Genomic DNA, 12,035 nt, shown 5'->3' on the forward strand with positions numbered 1-12,035 from the left:
CTGTGACCCTGTATTGGATAAAGCGGTAAGAAAATGGATTTATGGGCCAGATGGAGTTTGCAACTTGCATAAGAAGCATATAATGGAAAAGAGTGATTGTGTCGACAAGAAGCTAAACTTTCTCATGTTTCATCTTCTGCTTTGGTCCATTTTAAACTATGTTCTTGCTCGCAAATCCAGGTTTGTGGGGAACGGATATGACTGACATCTGTACAGGCAGGAGTCTCTTCAGCACAGTAATTGCTGCAGGAGAACAGCTGTTAGGAATAGTCAGGCCTTCAGCCTGCAGAGACTTCTGACCTCATTAGATTCACAATAAGTTTTTATGTGTTTGAAACCCTTGGCTTCAGTTGCTTTTGTTCCCATAATGGACGAGCTGTGCTGCTTAGTTACTCAAGCACAGTTCTAGGCCTGTGATTTGCATTTGCTGAAAGCCATTTCAGAAGTTGTGGACAAAGAGCCTGATTTACTAATAGTTTGTAATTGTGAGTAAAACTGTCTCCACCCTCTCCCTTCTTTCATTTGAAGGTGGCTTTCCCCCAGTATCCTACAGCTAAACTTCAGGACATTGAGTCTCTTATTCCCTACTGTGTAATTCAGAACTGATGGCTGAAGAAGACTCAGGGTAAGTAGGCTTTTCTGCCGCGACTGAAAGAAAGCTTTTGCCTTGAGCATAACATATTCCCTTCTTAATTCAGATAGAATTTTTTTTTTCCTTTGACATCTGAGGTTGCAAACTGTGGTTATGTTCTATGCGAACAACATGTTTGGTTGAACATTTGAAAATTGTTCTATAAAAAGGGATGTGGAAAAGCTGTTGGCAATGTAAAATATGTTTGATTATTCGTGCGTTACATTAATCACATGCAATGCCAACATATACTGTAGAATTTTCTTAAGGAAACATGCAGATACCAATGACTTGTAATATGTATTTTTACCACATTGCTGTGCCAATCTTTTGAACCTCCACTTGAAGCTCAGGAAAGTTTTAATATAGTACAGCATGTGCAGGGGCGAACCTTTGATTAAACCTATTAAACAAGAGGTAAAATCTTATTGTGGTCATACAGTGGTGATTACTTAGGAAACATTTAAAAAAGGATCTAATTTGAAAACGTTTGCCTAATATTTGTATGATTTTTGTAGTTCTACAGTGATGGTGGTTTGTATTTTTACAGTCCAATTGGAAAAACCATGCAACACAGAAAAAGCAGATTATTATTTGTTCTATTTGATCTAGAGTTTTAAGCCACGAGAAAAGTGTTATCAATAACTATATAAACAATGTGCTTCTTATTTTTATTCAAGATCATTATTAGCACAATATTATAGAATATGCATTGCATGTATTTGGCTTGATGAAATACACTTGACATTTCATTACTTCAAGAACTTTAGTATACTTTCCTGCAGAAATGCAGAGTGATATCAGCATCTATTTTAAAATAAAAGTGTTCAATTTTTAAAGGATTATTTACTGTATTTGTTGTATTGTGTTTTTATTTTTATACACACTGGTATCAAATTAAAATATTATGATATATTAAAGAAAATTCAAGCAAAAATATATCTAACCTACAATAAGAGTAAAAACTGGTTATACAAAAGTGATTAATTTAAAGCACCATTGCAAGTTGAAGATAACAGGATCTGTTGCAGTGAAGGTTATTATTTTTGCCTGGTTCATGGCTACAGAATCTCTACTAGTTGTGGATGGTGTTGCTTGGCAACATGATGTTCTAAACCATAAAGCATAGTCCCTAATAAAGATGGTCTTTACTTTGGGAAACCTTTAAAATAATGGAGGATTCATTTTGAATTTGTGGCCTGGTTGTAATCACCACCTGATCAATGTTAAATATTGCCAGAAAGTCTTCCAAAATCAGAAAAAAATGCCTGACATAACATATAGATGTTATTCCTGTGATGTTCAGACACAAATTACTAGGATTTTTTGACATTCTAATAGCTAGCATTACTTCTAAGTTTTATTTTTGATAGTTGCAGTGTGATTGATTATATTAGCTAATAATATTGCTAGTAGATAAGATTATTTTTGTCAACATGCATCTGACTTTCTGTAAAGCAAGGTGTAGAACTATATTTATTTCAAAATCTTTCAAAATAATCAGCTCAGAGTAAATTTTTTAGATTTTTACATTTTTCTGACAATTGAAATTTTGGATAGCAAACATGGATGTACACTGATTCATTGCTATATGTGCACAATTTGTTTAAAATGTTTTGCAGGCAAAAGCAGGCAAAAACATGTAAAGGTGACAGTAAATTCACATTGAAATTCATATAAAAGTCTCCAATTTGTTTTAAGTGTCCATAACTGGACATAAACCAGCTGCGTTTAGGTACTTATCTGATGTATTTGAATAGTTTTGCACCAAGAATTGGTAAATATACAGTATGTTACAACTCGTAGAATATAATAGCATAATCAAAATAAAATTAAAGATAAAACATCTCATTCTATAATGTCATGATGTTAATATGATGTTTTAACTATTTAACTATTATTTTTACAAATCATGCGTTATTATTCTACACCATAACTTGCAAAATACCCTTATAATTCCTAAGACAACAATGTAGGGAGCAAAAGGGAAGAACAGGCTTAATGCTCGGAGCTCGTATTAGCAGGGGAAGCTCACTCGTCTATCAGAACTTGGGATGTATAATTATCATTCGTTTCAGTGCGTACTTGTAAGTGTGTACTTCTCCAGGCCTTTTATTCTACAAACTTTGATTTTTCAATTATTTAGCACTACAGGCATAAGGCACAATATGTTGCTTTAGTTTCCACAGCAAACAAATTACCAATTATGAAGTTCTTATTACTTCATTGGCATCCTGTCATGAAACAGCTAAACAAGATGGGCCTGCTTACTACAGGAATGTTCCAAGGTGTAGCTGCAAGTTTTATTGGTGGAAGGTCTAACAGTGTTTCTGTGCAACAAAAAACAAAGCTGTCCAGACCCGTCAGGATGTGTACTAAGTTAGTGGAGCAGCCACCTGAGCAGAGCTTTCAAACTGCCTACTGTACATTAACCGTGTGTTGAGACGAGCTGTTAGTATCTCCTTTGATGTCTCTCATGTTCCGCACGAAAAAAAAACAAGAGATGCCCTCAGAACAAATGTTTTAGAGTCCCTCGATGCAGATGTAACAAAATGAGGAATTCCTTTATCCCACATTCAGTCAAACCACTCAATAAAGTGATGAGTTCACAATAAAGGAGTATTGGTTGACGGGCAAATACAGTACGATGCGTGGTCATGTGCGCAAATGAAGGGGTATGTGCAATAATAGGGGCTTAGGGTGATTGTGGGGGAAGTAAATTATAGGTTCTGGTAACCTATGTAGATTGTAGTAGTGGTGCTTAATGATTTTGCATGGACTGATGTCTTTTATGCAATATTATATTTATTTTTAATGTAAGATTTATATCAATTGTTTGTATGCTTTTTGTAAGTCTGGGTGTGTGTTAAACATAGCTGCTTAGATACAAATCAAATTTCTGAGAAATCAGACAATAAAGTATTATCGCATTGTACCATAAGACAGGACAGTGTCACTCTTCCTACTTTGCTACGATTCCAAACCAATGCCCCAGTATGTGTGTCTGCATCTGCTCTCTTATAAAATAATACATTTGAGAGTTAGGGAATACAAAACAAACTACAAGCATACAAAATCTTATACTCGTATACTGTACAGTATGTTACACGGATTTTCAGAACAGATAAAGAGCACAGTAAGACACTGAAATGCCAAGGAGACATTGAAATGCAACCATCATCGTGCCCTGTTGGGTTAGCATAAAAACAAATTTGAATTTGTTTTGGACATAGCCATGCCCTGAGGCTCCTGCATACCAGAGGCAATGTGAAAAGTGAATATGTCTAGCACTATGGAAAAAAACAACTGGAAAAGGTAGGTTAGTCACTATCTTTCACACTCCGGGCAAGCAGAGGGGTGCATCTTAGGCACACAGAAATTGCCTAGCTATAATAAAAACAATGGGGAAAAAAGAATTGCATCCTATTTTTGTGAATTCTTTAAATGACTTCTGTGCAACACAGCCGTTCATTGATTTAATTTTATATGTGGTTGACTAGAAACTTCAGATCATTATATCAGACTTCTAAGAACTCTCTCAGTACACAGTAATAAGCCAGGCTTCAATTTCAGCCTGGATTTGAACTAAAACTTTTTTCCTCCAAATTTTGGTTAAAAAGAGATTTGCTGTGAAAAGAAATATAATGATACCAGGCACAGCTTTGTGTGAACATAAGAGCAGTTCTGAATGAGAGTACCAGTATTAATAAGGATTAAAGTGTGATGCTGGTGTTCACTCCTGAGCTAGATTTTTAAGCTTTTTTCAGAGATCCTTTCGATAAACAATTATAATTCATTTTTGCTGAATTAAGCATGAATGCGGTTTTGCATGATGTCTTCTTACCTGATTAATCTAGTGAATGCTTACCCGGAATCTCAGAGACACATTCACACCCATATCTGTGGTATACTTTGCAGAGTGTGGCTGACACTACAAATCCTCTTCTTCATCAGAGGATCAAAATATCTACTATGAATAAAATATCCGAATAATTGCCTTTAAGAATATCTTCAACACATTCAACCAATGAAGCAAGACACTCTAGTTTGTATTATTACGAACATGCATAACAAACAGTGGGGGAAACTATTATTATTTGTTAAGAACACTTACAAATACAGTAAGCTGTGGCCAGAAAACCCAGCTTAACATTTTAGTAGTTAATAGCTAATTTGATCCAAGGGTCTCAGCTAGACAGTTCTTGAAAGAAGCCAAAGAATTGGCTTCATAAAGAAGTGCCTCTTGTTCTTCGTTTTAAACAAACCTCCACACAATTTGCTCTTGTGACCTCTGATTAGTGTTCCACTGTTCATTCTGAAGAAGTCTACTGGGTTGACTATGTCAGATGGCAACTTCACTTACAGAGTTACACTTACACTATTGGTTGTATCTCGCAGTGAGAGGCATACCATCAATATCTGTAACCTCTGGAGCAGTGCTAGAATTGATCTTGTCAGTTTCAGTAGTCTTAGTAATTTCACTCTTCACCTGGAATTTTGTGAAATTCAGTTAATATGTGGTATCTGAGGTAATTATTGTGTTTTAAGGAACAGCTCACTTTCAGATTGAATCTTTGGGACTATTTATCTACTACCTTAAGTAAATACTACTGTGTAGATTCTTATGATAGCTGGATTGTCATGTTATATTAAGATTTGAATTTGTTTTGAAACATATCATACCTTTTTAAAATAAATAGGTGAATTATGATAAATAAATAAATCTCATTCAGCTGACATGTTAATGGGAAATTAGTTAGGAACATTTAACAAACCTCAGTATATTTATTATACAGTAGCTATAATACTGTATATATACTGATGGAAAAAAAGAAATGCAACATTTTCTGGAATGAGAATACTATAGTTATAATGTGTACTTTACAATTTGTTTTAAGCTCTCCGACTAGCAATACAGCTTGTGTAGTGAGGCATTGCAACTTGCCAATCACATGAAAGCTCATTACTTCTACCCAACAAGGTCCAGGTGGAACAGTGCCTGATCAGGTCACCTTTAAAAAGGCCTTAATTCAAAGCTTAGGTCACTGCAAGAAAAAGGCCACACTTAGTCAGTTTTCTGTGCATTCCATAATGCCTCGAATGTCACCGGAAGTAAGGGCCATTGGCATGCTGTAGGCAGGCGTGTCATGTGCCAGCATTGACAGACACAATGGAGTAAACCGCTCCACTGTGTTCCAACTGCAGAGAAAGTTTCAGCAGACCAGCAGGACAGATGACCGTCCAAGATCCGGTCGCCCTTGAGTGACCACACCAGAGCAGGACTGACTGGGCCATCTGAGAGATCGTTTCAGATCTGCCACCCGTACTGCTGCTGAAACTGCCGGCAGACACAATGCCTGCATCAGTGACAGGACCGTGAGGCTCCATGCTGCTGGCCTTAGAGCAAGTCCCTGTCAGAGACCCTCTGCTCACACCTCCTAGACGTCACTCCTGACAGGCTTGGGCCAGACAGAGGCTGCGATGGACGCGTCAGCAGTGGCATCAGGTCCTCTTCACAGATGAGTCACTCTTCAGCCTGTTCCACTCAGGGAGGGCCAGAGCGTGGAGGAGGAGGTTTTGTGTTTATTTTTTCCATCAGTATATATACAGTTTTAGTTATACTGTATATATTAATTTTAAATAGCTCATTTAAAGATTAAAAAAATCTACATAAAACCTATCTGCTGCTGCCTTAAAACTTGTAAAAATTTCATTTTATTTTTATACCGACACTGCAGCAGATAACAGGCAATAGGCATTATAACAGCTAGGTAGGTACAGTACGTATTAACTGTTGTAGCTAATACATACGCTACATAATTCAACAATAACGCATGTACTAGCCATTTACTAGCATGCAGACTGTGTTTAACTAATAACGCAGCAATGTATAGCTTGAAGGTTTCCTCTAAAATTAAGTTTTATTTCCAATATTCCATATATAACACTCTACTGGCTTAGTGAAAAACAGTTGGGGTTATTGTGGTTCATTAACGTACTTTTTAACGTAATTATTGTCTCCTCCTATACATGATGCCAACATCTCATTTGCCTTTATAGAAATTCAAAACTTTTAATGTGCTTCCTGATACCTTCATAACAGTCAAAAAGCAAAATGATACTCAGACTCTCTATAAAATAAGAAGATAAAATGGCAGCAGAAAAACCTGTCTGAGAAGAAGCCAGGTTGGACATTAAACATATTTAATTTCAAAGGATATAATTAAGTCACCTGTATACTGTAACATTTCATTTGAAGCCGAAGAGACAATGTAAAATAAAAGACTGTATTTAAAAAAGTCGGCAAGAGAGTGTTGTTCTGATATTGTATTTCTTTTTTTAAAAATTGCAATGGTGTGAGGTCTTTTGAACATTTTCTGAAAAGACACGTGCTGGTTTCTAGTTCTTATGTCTGATTTTAGACCTAACTTGAGTATATTGTGGCTGCTAATTTTCAATACATAATGTAAAATTAACCAAGTCACCAAAACATGAAGAGACAAATATTACAGTGCAATACCAGAAATCCCAAAATACCAAATTTAAAGTTTATTATTTATATGTATGGTTTAAGACTATAATTTTACGAAGACCTAACGAAAGCTGAATAATATTCTGTCAATGATTTTATACTCCTGAATCTGTTCAATAAAGCCCAAGGTGTTATTTACTATCCAGAAAAGACACCAGAACCAGTTCTTATTGATGATGTGGTGTCCAAAGGTTTAGAAAGATGTTATATTATTCACAATAAACATAAAATATCATGCTGGCACTTAAGGGCAATTATGATGATATTTTATTCATAGTTTTGCAGGATAACTAGCTCTGTAAATATGCCTTTAAAAGTTTCATCTTAAGACACATACTAGTTCCTCAAATCAATTATTTTTCTCCAACAAAAATGTATTAGCTAAAAGTATCATTAATTTTTTATTGACTGCAGTTAGTCTCGATTTTATATTTAGTGCAGGGAATGAGTCACTGTTGTTAAACCACTTGTTACCACTAGGGGTTGCCAGTGAAATATAAGGACAGTTCGCATCGCACCAAAATCTCCCTTTGTTTACTCTCCCTGAGGCAGGAGAGCAGAATTTTGCATAATCTTTCCGGAAAAAAAGAGTATAAATCACCTGGCAAAAATGAACTGATTAAACGGAAATATTCACTGAGAGACTTAAAAAATGAAAATCCTCATAACATATGTGCATGTGATTTTTTTTTCGAAAAGTACAAAAGTTTACCCACCTGTTTATCTGTGTGGTAGCAAGTCGTGTGCAATAACACGTTCACGACCAGCTGTGTCCTTAATCTTAACTATTTTTTAAAAATTGTCACACTATGTGCATCTCAGATTAAACAAATTGTAAGTAAATGAAGTGAACGCTCATTTATAACCAATTTATTTGCCTTGCCTTCAAGAACCAGGTATGTAGTAATTCTGATAAATGCCAGTCAGGTTTATTTGCCGTCTATACACAGACGAAAATGGTAATTTAACAAATAGGTTAAAATATTCCGAGCACTGGCTCTTTAATTTTGCACTCTAATTTCAGCTATAGCTCTTGATGCAGCTTTACCGAAACAACTCCCTTGTGGCCGCCTCCAAATTGCTCAGCAAAGCCTATTTTTTAGCCTTTTTTTTTTTGTTTTTGTCTTTTATTCCCTGAGAGCATTGGTTCACATGCTCTTCCCTTCGGCTTGCAGATATGAACCTTGTAATTGCATTAAACTCTTATTGCATTTTTAGAGGTTAAAGTCAGACATATTTAAACAAACAGAAGGCTGAGGCCAAATTTAAAGGAACCACCAGGACTACTTCAGATACCCATGGACCATGTTTTCCTGTCAACAAACAGTCAAGTCACATTATTGTTTTCATGCTTAGGATATCTGACTTTTACAACAGATAAAAATATTATACTTGTAGTGAATTTTATCTATACTGGGTAACAATTTCAACATGAATCATTTTGTTCAGTCTTGATAAAGTCTCAGTGCTTGTTATTTTCAGCTTTCATTATGATCTGCCTTTAAAGATAAAGCATTAGCAATGAACACAGAAATTGTTGAATGCTGTAACTTTGTATAAACCGCAGTGGTCTACTGTGCTTATTGCTGTACAAGGATCAGAATGCTTCACGCTCCTGTGTATGAATAAGTGGGCCAGGACATCAGACAACACTGCATGGAAGCACTAGCAAGTGTACAGTAAGTGTGCAAGAGAGAGGAAGTGATGGAGGAGGTTAGTTCACATTTGCAGTACTCTCAGATCAAACCATGTTATTAACATTGGGCATTGTAGGTCAATTTGACTTATACTTGGAAAGATATTTTCATTTCAGTATACACAAGTGGCACGATCATGCTCATGTTTGACCATGTTCATTCTAACATGATTTAGGATGGTTTTATTCGATTCAGATCTTGACACAGACTACTTCACCATTCTTCTGCAGTGATGTTTTTTGCATGAACATTCTGTTCAGTGCTAAAACAGAAGACCAGCTTACGTTAAGCTTGATTATGTTCTGTCTTAGCAAGGACAGGAGATTGCAAAAGGTTATATATTTTCCTATAGAAACAACGCATTATTAAAAGTAAGTTTCTGAATGTAGTTTTTATGTCCAAATCAGTGGCAAGAGATTCCATGTATCCATTTAGGCTGCCCGGTCTCAGAGCAAGCACCACAGTCCTTTACAGGGGAATCTGTGCTGTTTGGAAAAGTGCGGCATCTCAGATTGTCATCACTTCCAGCTGGTCCCAGGAGTCGCTGTTGCATGGTCAGCCAAGAGAGACCTTGACCTACTCAAGATGTCCTAACTCTGGCCATATTCAGACAGTGGTATACCACTGCCTGAGGAATTCCAGGAGTTGGTAACTACTGGAATAGACCAGTGAAAGCATCAATACTATCTGGCCAGCCTCAACCTGTCTTGTAAGCTGTGTTGTGTTGTAAGCAGTCCCAGGAGTTGCTTAACTCATTGCATTCTTTATTGACTTTTTGTATCTTTAGATTACAGCAACTGGAGAATACATCTTGAAACATAAAGGCAAACTGCCTTAGGTGGGAGTGCAGTTCATAATTATTGGTTTGCCAAAGGGGATGATATGTATCACTCAATAAAATAATTAACTCATTGGAGCAGTGTCCTTGATTTTAAAATAACAAAATAACAAAGAGCAGGTACTCTATTTTCATAAAGTTGAAGAAAACAGAAGAGTTGTTAATGCACTAAGAGCAGTTTACAGTAGCGTTAAAATCTTTCTTTGGCCTGATCATTTGTATACTGTATACTATAGAATTTTGTATTTTGAGTTTGTTATATTCATATTAGTATAGTACTGGATGTTATGTTATCTTGATTTCAGATTTAGGTTATTGAAAAGATATATTAAGACTATAAAGATATGAGTTATGGAAAAGATATATGAACTGTTTACAAAAGTCAGCAGGTTTCATTGTGGCAGTTTTAGTATTAAAACGAAGGTGCCCAAACGTTTATGCTTCATGGCTTAAGCTGACAGACCAAATAGTTTTCTAGTTCACTCAAAGCAGTAATGCTGAATTGGCATTATTCAGAAATAAATACTTAAATAGTATATTATTATTTGCATTTCTCACTTGAAAATTGTAGAAGCACGAACCTATTCTTATTTTTAAAACCTGACTAAAATAAGATAAGATCACTTTATTGACCATATACAATTTATTGTATTAGGAAATTGTTTTACAACAACTTGCTCTCCATGAGACACATAGACAGGGAGAAAAGCTCAGGGTCAGAGCGCAGGGTCAGCCATTCACGCAGCGCCCCTGGAGCACTTAGGGTTAAGGGCATTGCTCAAGAGTACAATTCCTCTGCCGGCTGCGAGATATGAATCGGCAACCTTCCAGCCACAGGCACAGATCCTTAGCCCCAAGGCCACCACACCACCCCACCCCAAATAATTATTAATTTCTACATGCTCTTTAAATGTTTGGGCATGAATTCTCAAATAAGCATTTATATAAATTCTGCTTTTTATATAAAAAGTATAGTTGTATTTTTCTTAGTATGTCTATCTCTACTTGTACAGTTATCACTTATTATATGCATATATGTTGCTAATATTGATGCAGTGCATCCTCTGTGCAGACATTCTTATCTGAATATTTTTATGCAACAATATACTTTTAGATGCATCAGAGAGGAACACGGCTATACTGTACTTTTCTGTTAAATCTGAGTCACAATGGAATTCAATTAGCCACATTTGGAGTACTTCTGCCACGTCATCCACTTTGCAAGTAAATGGACGTGAAAATAACATAAAATTATTTTCTGTTGCTCGAAACTGTTGCTTTGCAATTCTTGAAAACAGCTCTGTAATAGATACCGCACACTCTGCGGAACATGTCTGTTCAACAATTTACTTCTCTTATGCTGCAAAGTGAGCAACGTAGGGAGCTTTCAGCTGCTGTTCAAGAAGCAGTAATTTTTCTTCAAATGCCTAAATGCTTAATGCTGTTGTACAGTTGATAAATGAGATCCTATTTCCCCTGCAATTACAAATTCAAAGAACTGCGTAGGTGTTCAGGTGATGTCGACCAGAAAAGAAAGATCCAAAACTCATTTTCTGTCCTGCAGCACCATCATGCTGCCTCTGCTCTCTTGCATGAACTGTTTTATTTTGACTCAGAGGTCTACATTGTACATCCAGGAACTCCAACTTCAGTCTGAACTGTTTCTGGATTGAGCTGCCAGAATTCATTGCTTTAGATCTGATGAAAGTCGCATTTCTGATCACTGTATTCTTCCCTTTAACCCAATGGATGTTGCACAGAGCTCCCGTCTGATGTGTGCTACATTGGTAATTTACAGTATTGCCACTGTTTTCCTCTGCTTTGTGATTGCAGTCCACCATTGCTGCTGGTGAAGAAGCTGATGACCCTTCTGAACCTTCTTTTCCCATTGACTGTTCTATCACTTGCTTGATACTGGAAAAAAAAAACAATCCTGTTACACAATCCTTAAGGCTCTGCATGCCAGCCAAATTCCTGTGTCGCTTCGCAATTGTCACTAGCTCCCCTAACGAAAACCAAATGTTGAGCTGGAAAGGATACATCTATATTTGCATCAGGAGCAATTGAGATTGTCTTCAACACACACAGTGACATGTCTTCAGTATGAAGAGTCACCACATTTCGTGAAAGGCTGATACTTGAAAACAAGTCTTTCTCTGCTGGACATATTTGTAGCAGCCAGAACCAGTAGTTGGCTCCAGTGCAAGTTCTGAAACACCACACGGGTAACATTTTCCTGGATTTTGAATCCTCTCCTCAGCTTGGCCTGTTAGCCGGAAAACCTGTATTTCAGTTTCTTGGCCTTGTCTTGTTTGCAGCATTCTGTTTCAGAATGTC

General features: G+C 36.5%; 1 protein-coding gene across 1 annotated transcript in view; it reads left to right on the forward strand.

The window, feature by feature from the left end:
- The first annotated feature begins 543 nt into the window (after positions 1-543).
- Positions 544-12,035, forward strand: part of ldb2a (LIM domain binding 2a) — a 214,467-nt gene continuing 202,975 nt past the window's right edge. The window contains exon 1 of the mRNA XM_088636833.1: positions 544-625. Within this exon, the coding sequence (XP_088492959.1) occupies positions 606-625 (20 nt within the window). The 5' untranslated portion in view covers positions 544-605. The remainder of the gene's footprint in view (positions 626-12,035) is intronic.

Source organism: Lepisosteus platostomus, chromosome 1, assembly GCF_059453375.1.
Source record: "Lepisosteus platostomus isolate fLepPlt1 chromosome 1, fLepPlt1.hap1, whole genome shotgun sequence".
Taxonomy (NCBI): Eukaryota; Metazoa; Chordata; class Actinopteri; order Semionotiformes; family Lepisosteidae; genus Lepisosteus; species Lepisosteus platostomus.